Genomic DNA, 16,010 nt, shown 5'->3' on the forward strand with positions numbered 1-16,010 from the left:
TAGATGATATTATATATTTTCATTAATCCGATGCATAATTTAAGATATAATTTAGGACAATAGATAATTATCCCTTCAACAACCTCATATCCTTCATTGGGTCATGATTGTTATGAAGTGTGTATAAGATGTGTGGATATACTATGGAGGGTATATTTGGAATTACAAATTAAAACCGAGTAAACACTTAACAAGGGTTTTTGGAGAGTGTCCCAGCCATCATATACAAATACATTTACACATTACAAAAATGATTGAATTCAACATTTCAATTCCATTTACGTGAGAGTGAAAGAGAGCAATAATGGTGAAAAGCGTAGTTGGAGAAGAAACCCGATTCAAACCGGTCGAAGATCGGCTCAGTCAAACCGCTATTCCATCAGAAGTGGGTTTAGTAATCGGCAAATTCAGTTCCGCTTTAGACCGTGCTTTCGTTTTCGATCTCATTCCAACTCCTCTAAACGATTCTTCTCAACCCGCTTCTTCAATCACCGATTCCCAAAACAAAAAACCTAACAATTCCAAATCCAAATCTCAATCTTCTGATTCTTCCTCATTGTTTATTGATAAGGATTGGGTTGCTGAACATGCACGCCAGGTTCCTTCAATAAACACACTTTTTTTTTTCTATTTATAATTGTTGATTTCAGATTTTGTGAGTTGTTGTTAATTGTGATTTTGTTTTTGTTTTCTAAAAAGGTTTCTAGAATGCTTGTGGGTGGGATCAAGGTGCTTGGTATATATATTTGGGTTGGTGATGCTGCTTTTAAGAATTCTACCATTATGATTTGTCAGGTTTGTTACCAATTTCATTTTACTTTTAAGTTTTTCATTACTCACATATGTGTTGTTTCTAAGATATCCGTTTGAAATTGATATCATTGGTCAATTTAGCCCCGAACATTACTGAGAAATAATTTAGTCCCTCACTTTGACAAATGTTGGTTAATTTAGTTATTGACTTTAGTGTGCTTCAATTAAATTCAAGCGAGGTCTCATACTCGAACATGTCGGAATTTAGTCTCGCATGTATAACCCCCAATGAAGCTGACCTGAAGCCAAAGCCAAATGTTGCAACTTTGCCAGGACCAAATTGATTGGTTGGACTAAATTTCAGTGACCAAATTGATGTTGTAAAACAGAGAGGGAGTAAATTAGCCAATGGTAGCGATTAAATTTGATTTTTTTTAATGTCAGGACAAAATTGACATCATTGACCGATGATGTCAACTTTAGAGACCAAATTGATGATCTACTCTTTTATTTTATTTTTTCAAGATGTGTTACCATTTGAGCTAATGTGTTTCATTGGCAGTTGGTTATTTTTAATAGAATTTGAAACATTTATGAAGTCAAGATTCAATGCATGCTTAATAATAACTCAAGATACCATACTGTTAAGGGTACTATAGAAACTCCGTCTTTCTCTCTGTTTTGATGACTTTTTTACTTTTTGTTCATATTCTATTTTGCAGACCGTGAAGGGGGTTTCTGAAGCAGCACCGCTTTTGGAGGCTGACTGGGATGAAAGACTGCTTCTTCACATTAGTTATAGCCCAAGGAGGTAACCCTAGTTCTTTTGTTTTGTTACACTTCAAATAGGAAGTTTACCTGATTTATGTTGCTTTTAAAGGATACTAATGATGGAATTATTAGTGCAGGTGGAATTGTCGAAACTGTTCACTATCTTCAAATATTACATCAAGTAGTCTACGGCCTTGTGATTTTAAAATGGGAAAGGTCTTAAGTTCCCTCCAAACATTTAAGTGCATGCACAACTTTAGCCTTAGGTACATTCTTATAATTAGTAATAGTCTTAGCCATTTACTAAATCTTTTCGTAATTTAACTTACCATATAGTAATATGTTATATTATGTCTCACAAGGTTACCCATATTATATGACAATGTATCCAAATTCCCCACATTGAGTGATGTTCTTCGTCAAGCAATATCTATTCATGCCAAAGAGCTTAAAGGTGCAAAGGTCTTGATTGATGGTAAATTGGTAAGTACTTTACTCCCCCGTTTTCTTTTCATCTTCTACTTTTAGCTTCGAGTTATTGCATTATCTTTTGTTAGAAGGAAGAGGCAGCTCAATTCCCCAAAAATAATTAGTTGTGAAAACTGTTAATTCCCTGGTTGTACTGTGTTTACTTTCCGCAATATGTGGTTTTATTGTGATAACTACTGAATATTACATGCCCCTAAATGGTATTATCATCAGAGTTAGTTTGAACATTCAATGAATGTAACATTTTGACATTGATCTTTTCAAAGGTCCTTGATGAAACTGTAATTTGCGGAATGATAGAGTAGACCTATATCTATTAATCTACTGTTTGTTTTTGCTTGACAGACTTCATTTATAACAGCACATTTAACTTTATACTGTAACTATTTTTTTTGTAAAAAAAGAAGAAAAGAATGATACTGCCACATGCTGTATTTAACTATTTATACACCCATGACTCACCAAACACACCAGAGAGCTCAAACCAAGTATATAATCAGCTTTTGGACATTGAACTTAAATGTCCAGTTGTTCTGAACTTGAAGAACATGGCATAAATCTTTCAGGTTTCTTGGCCTCTTGGGTGTGCAGTCCTGCAAAAAAAAAAATTAGTATTGATTTTGTTGAGCACTGGTGCTAAAAGGACGTGGGAGGTAGCTTTGGGTGTCTGAATTTGTTTTCATAGAAGGATTTCTTTCTATTCAGAGAATACCATGTAGCCTATTGGTTAACCTTGATTTTCATGTGCAGGACAGCTGGACACAGGTCAATGGGCATAAAACTTATTTAGTATCAATTTCATGTTGTTTAATGCTTAAGTACTCAGGTCTAGAGTCTAGATTGATCAATGAGTCTAGGGATTTATAGAATTTCATATTATATAAAAATTGCCACAGCCAAAATTTATTCTCACTTAATTTGCTATACACAGCATACATTTAGGTTAATCTAGGTGTCAAAATCGTGGTACATGACTTAGCCGTGTGCTCTAGGAAAAAACTTATGTGTTTTTCCTTTGATTTAGTATTAAGTCTGCCTGACTGTTGCAAACATGTTCTTTACTACAATTTTGTCAGGAATTTCCTTTCAGATATCATTATTCTAATTTTCTCTCTATAAATGTAGGTTATTGATGGTGAGACATTCTCATCAGATGGTGTGCATGAAGTGGAGTTGCTTCTGCCGTTTATGAATAACAGTTCAATTGAAGGTAAAATTGCCTACAATCTGATTTCATATATGATAAATATTCAGGGTTTTTTTTCTGGTTGTCTGAGATTTTTATTTCCGATGTTGACAATTAATATGTTATAAAGCGTGCAGACAAGGAGATGCTGTTGGTATCCTTTCCTTCAGTGGCTTGATATGTTCTTTTGCTTATCTGAATTCAAAAGAACCAATTTCACAAGCTGTCACTGATATAAAGGTAATCAATATCTATCCATATTTATTGTAGTCATAATTTTACTGTGAAACCTCTTTTCTTTTATTCAAGGGATGTTTTATGACTGAAATTTATTTGGAAATCTCTGCTCTGAAATAATGGTTAGTTGATGGTTCATCTTGTTCCCGTTTATTTTTTAAATGAAACATGGAAATCTGTAATATGTTACATTTTAGTAGAATGAAGCATGGTGACAAAGTTATTGAAACGACGTTATTAAACTGGTAGCTTACCTACTTTGTTGGTGATTTTCCTACAATCCGTTGTAAAAAAAATGATTGTCTAATCTCCCTTCAAACTTCTCTAAGTCTCCCATCTTCCTGATTTTGTCCTATACTTCCTGGATCACAATTCTGTGCATAGGAAGATATCATTATGAGTTTGCAAAGTAGGTTGGATATAATCTGTGATGAGGCAGATGGTGATTCAGGCATCAATCTTGGCGTCGAAAGCGACGAGACATCAGCGGAAAAGCCGATTTCCCAATTTGAGCTGCAGTTATTGAGGTAAGTAATTTGTAATATGAATTTATTTAACCCCTAGTAATACTCGAGTTTTTGTTTCCAAGAAAACATTACCATGATTTTATACTTGTTCCTGATGTAAAACATCAACTGATTCCTGTAAAGTGACATTGGAGGGTACATACACAATGGTAACGATTCACTTTGTTATTATGGCTTCCAACTATCTGATCTGAAACAATTGACCCTATCATATTTTTTTGTTCCAGAAAAGGATGTAGTCTTCCATTTCCTAGAAGAGTCTTCACGCCATGGTTAGGAGGGGCTTTTGTTTGTGATTACTTACAGCCTTCTGAGACAGTTGAGGTTGGTTCCTTAGCTGTGGTGTAGTGCTAGAGATTTGTTTCTAGTTTTTTTCCATGTGTCCGATTTGGTTTGAAGATCAATTACTCCTGCATTGGGTTATTTTGTATTACCCATTCTGTTGCTAAAAATGATATAAGTGTTTGACAGGTTATACACACGTGTATATAAATAAAATTCCTAGCATGAAGAGACTAATAGTTTGCTGATTTAGGATGTTTCGGTCTGAAATATGATATTATCTAGAGACTAGAGCCTTTGATCATGCCCTGTATAAGCATGCTTTGAATATAAGAGTGTGCATTGCATTTAGGAGCATGGATGGATTACATGATAATTTGCTCAAATATCTTCATAATCGCAGAGGGGGTACCCTATCTGTGAAAAGGAAAACAGAGTGATAATGTTCTAGGACCCTCTTGAAAAATGAAAACCTTAACCCCATAAGCATCAACTGGTGTTTATATTTTAAACTGCTTTCTAGGTGTACCCTGTCTGCTTGTCACCTGAACTAACTCAACCTACTGTTGTAATGAAGTTGTCCTTGCTCTGATTTTTATTTCTTACCATATTTGAAGGAAAAAAAGAACGTCATTCCTCTGATTCTTGTTTTTCATTGTTAGGTTTTAAAAGATCACTGTATGGAGTTGCTGTCTATGAAAGCTCCAACTGATATCTCTACAATTTTGGAGCCAGAGAAAGAAGTGCTAACCCTCAAAACTAAATCTTTCTGGGATGTGGCAGTGCCCATCAATTCAAAACTCCACCTCATAGAAGACAAGAACAAACATGAGGGCTTGGGGGAGAGTTCTGATAAATCTGTGAAACCAGGTCACATTAACGTTGTACCTGCTTGTCTCATTCTTCTGCTTTCTATCTTAGTTGGTTTTGTGCTCTTTTTCTTAAAGGCTTGAGGGGTTTTGTATTGAGAATTTCTCTGTACCATGGCACACATCTTTTCATACTTAACAAAACTGCATACTAGTTCAGAACTATTTATACTATGAAATTATACAATGGCGTAGAGGGAAAAATGGAGTCTTCAGTAAAAGAACCATTGTTAAACATAGAAAATCAACAGGAAAAATAAAATTGTGTATTGGTGGATTTTTGAAGGCTTGGATAATTTATTTTTAATTACATTACTTATATAATATTAGTATATATGAGTTGTATACAAGTTTTACTACATAGAACTTGTAATTGATAGCGTGCTAGTGGAGATAACTTCAATTTTTATCGAAAATTTGAAATGAAGAGGATTTTAAGGAAGGAATTAACTTTAATTTCGAAAAAAATGTTTCTTGCCAATTTTTTGACTCACCAACAATACATAACTTTGTAATTTGCTCATACCAGTTCTTAAGATTAAAATGACATTTACTCAACATACCCAATCAATTCAGTTGATTTGATTCTATTTTTTTTATAAACGCCTATGTAAACCAATGCACTGCTAGTATAAGCATAGTTGATGATGCTTAATTGTTCATGTTTGTTTTGATGCATGTTCAAAAATACGTAAATATAAATTAAAATTGAAAAGACACAAATATAATATTAATTGTGTAAATATCATTTCTGATGATTAGAACAGAGCGATGAGAAGGGAACGCAAAATTAAAAGAAAGGCGTAAAGTTCATCATACCAGAAAGCAGATCGATCACAGGCACAACTTTTGATGATATATAACTTATGAAAGGTGAAAAAAATGGTGGGGTTAATTTGATACTCCTCGATTTCTTGCACACGAAATGACTCGTGATCAAGTTAGAAAATATTTATATTTCTATAAATTATATCATTTAAATTTACCACTTATTAATATCTAATTATATTAGTACCAATATGTTTTTAATTCAAATAACAACCATCAAACTTAGGTTAAGTTATATGCAAAATTATGTTATAATGTTCTATTAAAATCATGACAAAACATTAATTTATAGAACTTTTTTAATCATTTTGTGTATGATTTTTAGTTAATATTTTTTATTGTCTTTTTTACACATGTCCAAATCACCGTAATTATATCATATTTTTGTACAACAGATGTCACTTTAACTTACCAAAATACATTTATTTCTAATTTAATTTTATTATAGCATATATCTGTTATATTGAATTCATTTACTTATTGATATTTTATTACTCGACGTTTCATTCTTATATAATATTGTTATTTATAGTCCTTAGTTAATACTATGCCTGATTTTAATAATCCTACTTTATTTTATGTAGCCTTCACAAGCTCACATGCATATGTGAGGTGATATATTTGTTAATGCTATGAATGAAGCATTCTTGTCTAATTAATTAGGTGATATATTCCCCCATCTAGTATTATCAACTACGTAGGCCATTTTTTATAACTCAAAATTGTCAGAAAGACAGAAGAAAAAAGCAGGGACTAGAAGCAAAACCACCCTACTCATTCACTCATTCACTCATTCACTCATTCACCTTCACATGCAAAATTGTACTCACCCTATAGCCAATTAGCCAAATCTACATGTACAACTAAGCAAAACGACGACCTACCCTTCACGGAAAAGGTTGTCTTCTTTACAACACGGTGTGTAATATAGCTTTTTTACTATTTTTGGGACCCCATTTGCACTGTTTAGAAAGAGTAACTAACAAAGAAAGAAAACACTAGGAAACAAAAGAATGGTGGTTTTGGATGAATCCCTGAATTCCAAATAAGATATTGTGGGCTGAATCAATCTATGTTCCAAATAACAAAACAAAACTGCCGCGGTTTTCTCATATGATACCACCATGCACCTTACATTTTCAGCCATATAAGTATATTCATTCCCCTGTGCTCCTCGTGGTCTATTAGTCCTTACTTTGTCACCTTCTCTTATTATTATTATTATAGTTCTATGTTCCATATCTCTTTATGATTTATATTGAACACTATTTTGTTTGCTATGAAATTAAGTGTTATCTCTATAATTCATAAATAAGAATAACATGATTGATAATATATATATATATATATATATATATACAACATGTCAAGATTTGAGAGACTGAATGAGATAATTTATCACCTTATACCAGAATATACTTTATTTTATATATAGAGAGGAGAGATCCAAACTTACTCTCAATCTTAGCCTCAATTTTATGTACATATAATAGTTTAGATCTACTCACTAATTCAAATTATTAGATTTCATTATAGAGGAGTAAGTTTAAAATTCAATTAGGTGTCCATTGGTTTCTCAAAAAATCCAATTAACTTACTCTTAGAGAGGACTATATTTGCTGTCTCATAATTAGTATCACTTCATGTGTCAGTGATTTTGATTGGTTGAAAAATATATTTAAATTAAAATTTTAATAATTAATTATATTTCTGATCAATCATAATCAACGGCACATAAAATGGTACATTATTTTGGAACAACAGATGTATATTCCTCTTAGAGTATAACTATAATTTTTTTTGAAGGAGTGAACAACATTAAAGCAAATTTTATCTCTTACTACAGAGATCATGTTTGGTAACACAAATCTATAGCATGTTTGGGGATGGTACATTTTTAACTTTTAAAAGTTAGTTTTTTAAAACCTTTTATATTCCACATAGAAGTTGCCAATATTGTCCTTGAACTTTTCATCCAACGAAAAATTCCATAAACATTAGATTAATATAATATTATATATTATTTTAAGTCATTTAACAAACTTCAAATATAATAATGTCATTAATATAAACAAATTTTGCAAACAGCCAAAGTATTTATTTTAATTAAGCTCTTTGACATATTAATAATAGTGTTTTTCTTTTCTCTTTTCGCAAGAACTTATTTTTTTGGTATATACAAGAGCTTCTTTTATGAGATCAGAGAGAAGTAAATAAAAAGAGGGAGGAGTTCAATGCTTGTTTAAATATTGTTAAAATTTGTTAAAAGAATGAAGTTTTTGAAGTGGTTTTTAATGCATATTAATGTGGTTATTTGTGATGAATTTTGGGTTTGTGAAATAAAAAACTCACTAGTATCTCATATTGTTTGGAGGAGAGAAGTTGAAAGACTTTATAAGCCTTGGAGTTTACCCTAAGAGGTACAATGAGTTTTGTTTGTGTGAGTCTCACCCACTCACACAAACAAAACACATTCACACACGTGTGCACGAGCACCACCACCTCCTCCGTCGCTGTTCGGCTCGACTCATATTCGAGCTTGGATCCAACATTCTTTTTAAATAAACATTTATTTATTTTATTTTATTTTGGCTTGGACCGTGTGTTGACCAAGTCAATACACATTTAACATAGAGTCGTTGGGTGGTAATATTTTGCACTGTTGGATCATATAGTTGTTTGATCTTTTGCACCATCGGATGAGGGAGTCGTTAGAGACCTCAAGCTATAAATAAAGATCTCCTCCCCATATTACAATTTGACCAAGTTGAAGGCGTTACCTCTCGACTTCTCTTTCCGTCTTTTATAAGCCACCGACGCATTTTCAACAATATCCTCTCTCTTTCTTTCTGTGGCACTTGAGAATTGACATAAACAAACAAAGTGAAAATTTCAAGAACTGCCACTGGTAGTCAGTATTATGAGAAAAGAATTGGCACGAGCAACCATAATGTGAGAATTCGAGAATTCACACTGGAATGCAATTTTGATATTTAAAAAAAAAGCTTTACCTCTCCTTTTTCCCTCTAGCAGGTAAGGATGATTCTCTATTATATTTTTATCCACCTTTTCCCATTCTTTACTCGTATTTTTCCTTATTCTAATATTTTTACTAAAAGTTGTTAATTGTCTTCTATCTCACATTTAATAATGTATAATATATAGATGTTGTTGAATGATCATTCTTAAATGTGAATTATTATACAGTAAGAACATTAAAGAAACAAATTAAGGAAATAGGAGAAAGAAAGAACCAATTACCACTTTGTAATTAGAGGGAGGTTTTACATTTCTATGTGCGGATACATGAGAAAAGCTAGCTTTGTATTATGAAATAATACATATCGATTGTCGTGTATATATATGTATCCTCATTAAGTTATAATTGAATTTTGGCTAATAAAGCTAATATCTTTCTTTTGTAATTATTTGGTTATGCTTAATAATAGTATACAGTAATCAAGGAAAGACGACAGAAGAATTAGCTAGTTGGATGTGTAGTTAAATGCATGGTTGATAGGCCAATTCTTGTTAGGTGAGGTATTAAAATAAATCTCTATACCCATTATTCTATATATCATTATTTTTGCTACTAATAAGAAATAACCAACACATTAAAGATTCTGATAGCTTATTTTTTATTTATATATTAAACGAATTATTATTTCTTATTGATGATGACAAAAATAATGATAAATATTGAAAGTTTCTATACTATCATAAATCAGTCATTTGTTTTTGTGTTTGTCAGATCGTAATACCTGGGAGATCATGCACACAACTATGAATTTGGAATTCTTTGCAGCGATTTATGAGGAATCTGCATAAAAAAGATACATGTGGAGTGTGTATATATATATTTATTTATTTAATTCCTTACAATAAACTTAGTCAGGTTCATCACTTCTTCAAATCTTAGATAATTCTCTTCCTTAGTCACTTATCGTCAATTAACATTTCATTACACTAAACAGTTTTGCGTACGTGGGATCCTTGGTCCAACATGTTTTTTTAAAAGAAAAAAACGCAACAAAATGCACCTATACCTTAGCTTTAAAAACCCACATTGAGGCTCATCTTTAGAATGGATATTCTTCAGCAATACATTTTCTTCTTACCAATCCCTACTTTACTGGAAATCTACCTGAATTGTTCAGTTTCTTGTGCTCAATAGTACTACTACTATGTATATGTCAACTTATTAAGGTTTCGAGTTTCACCCACTACAAATACTAAATTGTCGGAAAGGGTTTGTGCCCATGTTCTCTTATCTGATTTACAAATCATTGCCAAGGCATGGAGTTTTAGCAATAAACCAATCAAATATATATAGCTTTCATTTGATGGAGTCACATTTTCTCCTCTCCAAGTTACAAAACCTCCATGCTCCTAATCACCAACCCAAATCTCCTCATATTCTTAACCCTCTTCCCAAAGTTTCAACTTTTGATCAAAATAATCAAGACCAATGCAGAATCTGAATTTGCTCAACTTTTCAATAAATTTCCCTGATTTCCCTCATTTGCAACTATAACAACAGCATCAGTGTTTCTGTTTCTGGGTTCTTGGAAAGTGTTGAAATCTCAGGTCTCACACACATTACCATCTTCAGTGCTTGAGTTGAATATTTTTGCTTCTGATTTGACTGAGAAAGGGTTGTGTTGCATGCAATGAAGGATTAGATTGTTTAACATTTTTTTAAAATTGGAAGCTAAAGAATGAGGAATTGGTTTGAGCATTTACTCTTATTTTTGTGAGTTAAGAAACCCTAGTGTTTAGAGAATGTTAATTAAATATACATGTTCATTAATATATTTGCAATATCATTCTCCATTATTCTTAAGATATCCATTGTAATTTCAATGGTAAATAAGTCATGTAAATAAAAAATACATATTTATTATTAATATTTAATTTGATCATTTTTGTTGTTGTCATTGTTCTTCGGTTTAGATCACAATTATATATCACCCACTCCCTAATAATCATGTTGTTATTATTCTTAGCAATTGAGAAAGTAGGCAATTTAGTGAAACCAAATACCTAGATACCAAGATGAAAATTAGATATATAATAATATAGTTGCTAAATAAAATATATTGCATTTTTTTAATTCTTGCAACTTTGTAATGATGTTGAAAATGAGAAAAAAAACTGTTATTGGATAAAATATATTGCACTCTGATTAATTCTTACATTTTTATTATTGAACAGTTCCTTTTTTAATTACATATATACTCACATATATATATAAAGAAGCTAGCTTTGTTTAAAGGAATGGTATTTGTACAAAAAGAATATTTTTTTTATCAATTTTTAAATATAATAAAACAAGAAAAATAAATATCCCAACATATACTCTCTACTTTTTTCTCAAACAAGTATATACGTATAAGATAAAATTGATGTAGAGTTTTTGATACATGAATAGTATTATACTCAATCAAGCTAAAAATTCCTTAAACTAAAAAAACTATAAATCTAACTGCTGATGCTTTTAGTGGAGTTAATGTCTCCTTCACTCACATTCATATGAAAATGAAAATTTATTCATTTGTAATCAAATTAAAAAAAAATCAAACTTGTTCCAAAAGAAGACAAGGATCCATGACGTTAAGTAAGAGGGGGAAAGTGAAAAAGATCCTAAAATAATAATTTAGTAAACTCTGTTGTAAATATTTCATTATTTTGGTGCATCAATGCTGGGAAGAAAAGGTTGATACACACATCAAACTTAAAATAATATCAACAAGCTTTCTAACTCTAATAGGATAAGTCCTATTCCATGTAAGCATAGCCAAAACTATATATTGAAAGTATTTTTGAGTTTACAGCAAAGCTAGATGGGGACACTTTGGTTATATTGGATAATTTAGATTCATTTGTTTCATAACCTTAGAGGAAACATTGCATCTATCTATAAATTTCAAACTAGAACATGGAAAACTTTTAGCAATACAAATGAATTTGACTTTTTAAAAAATGTAATATAAATGAATGTTGAATGTATTAATTGTGTATTTATATTGTATAGATATATTAACTCTAGCTAAAATTAGTTGCTATTACTAGTGGATTAATATCACGTGTGGGTTTTAATTAGATTCTTCAGTGGATGATTATAACTCGAAAATGACCTACATTTTTCTCATTGGCATATTTCCGAATACAATTCCTTGTGCTATATAAATAGTTATAATCATATCCAACTTCTATGGTCATAAAAGAAAATAATTGGTGAGGATGCTCTCTACCTAGCTAGCTAGTCATGAACCTTTCATCAAGAGACGATTCAGCATAGCTTTTTACCAAGGGACAAAAATCCGTGAGATATAATTAATAGGGATGCCAAAAAAGAAAGAGATTTATATATTACATACTAACATATTGAATACATACACATATATATGGGTGTGTGTGTTTATGATATCTTGAATTCTCTGAAAATCTCTTCTAAATAAACAAGGCTATACACTTATTTTTGGTCAAATAAGTTTCTTTACTGAGTTATGATCCCCTCTTATATCTTGTTACACATACATTAATGGGTAATTTGGGAGTTGAATTTTGGAGGAGAAAGAAGAGAAAATAAAGACTTAAAAGTCATGTGTATTTTATAGTTTCCAAACTTCTATTTCCCTTCTTTTTCCTCCAAAATTCAACCCTCATATTAACCCTAAATGTATGAAGCTACACCTTGCAATAATAATTAATATTATTGGTACTCGTAACTTGATGAAGATTGAGATCAAGATCAAAATCAAATATATGGACAATATGCCATCTGTTCAGACCAAATGAGCCAAAAGGGAAGCTAGAAAATGACTACGGGGTTGCATATATTTTAAGAAAAAAAATGAATGTCCTGACGGTGTATGAGTTTTATAAACTATCACTATATTATTTATTATTCATGTTTTATTATCATTAGCTCTTCAAAAAAAAAAAAGTAATACAAATGAATGGTGAATAATATACTGACTATGTCTCTTTAAACTTACCATATAGATATTATACTCAAATATAATGTGAGAGGAACATAATTTCCCACTCTTGCAGGAGGAGTGAAAGTAGAGTTTCCATACTTATAGCTTCACCCTTTGAGCTTAGAAAATGAAGTAAAAAATAGATACTCTGGTTTTTTTATTGGACAAACATGTACAATTTGTATAAAGTATATTGGATAGAAGAGGTAAAGAACAAAATAAGACCACCAACTCATTTTGAAATTATGAGCTAAGCCAAAGTTTGGAAGCATTGGGAGAGTGGGTCCTAACTCAGAAACTTTCTACAAGTGGTGAGAGGGATAGGTTTGAAACTGAGTTTGTTTACTGTTCTGTTTATAGCATTTTATATTACATTGCCTTTAAACATACAAAGAACCTGACAGGGTTTATGATGGTAACTCCACCACTTTTGGTTCCACACATATGTGAGGGTCAAAGTTTCTTAACAATGGAGAGATTTCAGTGAAAGAGACACAAATTTCCCCTCCTTAATGAGGGTCGTTAAATAGTATAATGTAACATTTTTATCCTTTAGATATAACGAGGTTCGGTTAAATAGTATGATGTGACACTTTTACTATTAAGATATAATGAGATAACATTTTCACTCTTAAACACTAGTAATTTGACTCTTCCCTACCCAAGATGATTCCTTTGTGTAGAGAGAGGAAAATGTGAAATAAAAAGCAGATTCCATTTCAGTCTTAGGATTATTATAGTTGCTCATGAATACAACATTGTACATACTATATTGCATACAATAATCAAGTTACCACTAGCCTTTCTGTATTCCCCTATAAATTCTAAAACTTAGTACTAAATATTCTCAAGGCATTTCTTAAATAATTATCATTGAAAACAAAAGAGAGATAGGTATAGTGAAATGGAGCTCTATGACCATGATTTCTTGGAGGAGTTAATGGCTCTAAGAAGAGAAACATGGCACACTAATCCAACCACAGAACAAAATCAGTTCTTATCTAATAGCTATAGTTTTGATTGTTTTGATCAAAACTCTTTACCTTTTCTCCAAAACAACACTTGTTATGGTCAAGAATTTCCTCAAAGTTACAACAATGACTACAACACCATCAATGAAATCTATGGCTCCTTACTTGAAGAACCATCAGCACCACAAGTTCTTGATTCATATTATGGTACCCTTGATACTCCACTTAATACATCTCCATTTCTTGCTCAAGAAGATTTCTCATTGTCCATGATTGAAGAAGAGGGTAATACAGTTTTGCTTGATGAAGTGGTTCAGAATTTGGAGCTGCAAAACACATGCAAAATGGAGACAACACAATCATCACCAGAAATGCCGGTTTTCAACATGGGATCTGGGCTAGAAAGTAAGCATAGAGCAAAGAAGCTTCAGGGGCAACCTTCAAAAAATTTAATGGCCGAGAGGAGAAGAAGAAAGAGACTAAACGATCGGCTTTCGATGCTAAGGTCAATTGTACCTAAGATAAGTAAGGTATGAAATGAGAATCATTCAATGCACACTAACTACACATACAGAACTACTATAATCTTTTGCTATATGTAGATCTAATTTGTTTTGTTAAAATGTTCATTTATCATAGATGGACAGAACATCTATTCTTAGTGACACTATTGATTACATGAAAGAACTTCTAGATAAGATCAACAATTTGCAACAAGGAATAGAAGTAGATGCAAATATGGGAGCCATTTTCAAAGATGTAAAGCCAAATGAAATATTGATTAGAAATTCTCCTAAGGTATGGTTTTTCTTAATAGTATCCTCTTGAAATAAACCACTTTTGAAGGATACCATTTATGATTAGTTCAATCCTGCATTGGTTTAGTTTTTAACTTATTTATTTGCAGTTTGAGGTAGAGAAGAGTTTGGACACCAAGATTGAAATTTGCTGTGCTGGGAAGCAAGGCTTGTTGCTTTCTACATTTAACACCCTTGAAGCATTAGGCCTAGAGATTCAACAATGTGTTATTAGCTGTTTCAATGATTTCTCAATGCAGGCTTCTTGCTCTCAGGTACATTAATTAGTATTAGAATCATGTTACTTTGTGCAATAAAGTTGAATAACTTTTCTCATAGAGGAAACAATGTATCGAGTATGAGTTTTATATACTGTTACTTACTGCATCATCCATCATTCATGTTTAATCATCATCCACTCTTAAAAAAGTGTAATGCAATTGAACGGTAGATGATGTACGTTGTATATAAATCTTGAGATACTTCGTAGATATTACACTCTTTCTAACAGCTTTACTTTTTATAACACAAATTACATTACTTGATGAGGGATCCACTTACTCTAAGAGTGATTTTTTCAAACTTACTCTCGTCCTAGCCATCAATTATAGGGAAATTTAATGGTTTGAATTAGTGAGTAGATCCAAACCATTAAATTTCCTTAGAATTGATGACTAAGATGAGAAGTAAGTTTAAAAAACTTATTCGAGTAAGTTTAATTATTAAAACTAAGCTTGTGGAAAATTGTTAAGGATATATGTACATGAAACATTTTCTTTAGTATTATTGTTTTTCAGGCACTTTCTATAAAATTCTTATTTGGTTGCATCAGTTTTTATATTCATTAGTCTTTTTTTGTTAAGCCATGGGTTAATAATCAATATTATTCTATTTGTAACAGGAATTGGAGCAAAGGACAATGTTTAGTTCTGAAGATATAAAACAAGCATTATTTAGAAGTGCAGGATATGGAGGAAGATGTTTGTGAGAAATAGAAGGAAGCATTATTTAGCACTACAACATTGCTTCAAATAGAGATGTGTGTGATTCTTGGGCACATTTTACTAAGTAGGGAACTTTTTAAATCTGTCTAGCTTAGGAGGGTTAAAACTTGAAAGTATGCATATGAAGGGACTAGACAAAAATGTTCAACATAAATAATAAGAGAGTAAAGTTGGAATTTTTGTTACTATTCTCTTTTTGCATAACTTCTATGTACAGAGACATTTTTTATTGAGTGATCAAGGATGTGAACAAGATAATTGATATTGTGGGCTCTGAAGCAAAGAAAGTGATCTTAACTCATTTTTCAAT

General features: G+C 31.6%; 2 protein-coding genes across 6 annotated transcripts; both read left to right on the forward strand.

Moving 5' to 3' along the window:
* LOC109327067 (protein odr-4 homolog) lies at positions 234–5,405 on the forward strand. Its single transcript, XM_019560065.1, has 10 exons — positions 234–598; positions 700–795; positions 1,476–1,564; positions 1,662–1,790; positions 1,887–2,007; positions 3,139–3,223; positions 3,330–3,439; positions 3,821–3,963; positions 4,191–4,287; positions 4,908–5,405. Exons 1-10 carry the CDS (start codon positions 305–307, stop codon positions 5,196–5,198), a joined length of 1,455 nt encoding a protein of 484 aa, XP_019415610.1. The 5' UTR covers positions 234–304; the 3' UTR covers positions 5,199–5,405.
* Positions 13,649–15,935, forward strand: LOC109326161 (transcription factor bHLH93-like). 5 transcript variants are annotated; one of them, XM_019558840.1, is made up of 5 exons: positions 13,649–14,429; positions 14,539–14,697; positions 14,856–14,874; positions 14,913–14,971; positions 15,494–15,591. In XM_019558840.1, the coding sequence occupies exons 1-5, from the start codon at positions 13,833–13,835 to the stop codon at positions 15,542–15,544; spliced, it is 885 nt and encodes a 294-aa protein (XP_019414385.1). In that variant the 5' UTR covers positions 13,649–13,832; the 3' UTR covers positions 15,545–15,591. The 5 variants fall into 5 exon arrangements, with proteins under 5 accessions (XP_019414385.1, XP_019414384.1, XP_019414383.1 ...); XM_019558839.1 differs by lacking the exon at positions 15,494–15,591 and adding an exon at positions 15,598–15,935 and having other exon boundaries at positions 13,654–14,429; XM_019558841.1 differs by having other exon boundaries at positions 13,655–14,429; positions 14,807–14,874; positions 15,494–15,519.

This window comes from Lupinus angustifolius, chromosome LG14 (genome assembly GCF_001865875.1).
Source record: "Lupinus angustifolius cultivar Tanjil chromosome LG14, LupAngTanjil_v1.0, whole genome shotgun sequence".
In the NCBI taxonomy this organism is placed as follows: domain Eukaryota; kingdom Viridiplantae; phylum Streptophyta; class Magnoliopsida; order Fabales; family Fabaceae; genus Lupinus; species Lupinus angustifolius.

What these genes read in the sequence shown, in the direction of transcription:
- LOC109327067 (XM_019560065.1), top strand. Translation starts at nt 305, where the DNA reads ATGGTGAAAAGCGTAGTTGGAGAAGAAACCCGATTCAAACCGGTCGAA. An exon ending in ATGCACAACTTTAGCCTTAG is followed by an intron (nt 1,791 to 1,886) that starts GTACATTCTTAT and finishes ATGTCTCACAAG; the next exon opens with GTTACCCATATTATATGACA. An exon ending in AGCCTTCTGAGACAGTTGAG is followed by an intron (nt 4,288 to 4,907) that starts GTTGGTTCCTTA and finishes TTTCATTGTTAG; the next exon opens with GTTTTAAAAGATCACTGTAT.
- LOC109326161 (XM_019558837.1), top strand. Translation starts at nt 13,833, where the DNA reads ATGGAGCTCTATGACCATGATTTCTTGGAGGAGTTAATGGCTCTAAGA. An exon ending in TGATTAGAAATTCTCCTAAG is followed by an intron (nt 14,698 to 14,806) that starts GTATGGTTTTTC and finishes ATTTATTTGCAG; the next exon opens with TTTGAGGTAGAGAAGAGTTT. An exon ending in TGCAGGCTTCTTGCTCTCAG is followed by an intron (nt 14,972 to 15,597) that starts GTACATTAATTA and finishes TATTTGTAACAG; the next exon opens with GAATTGGAGCAAAGGACAAT.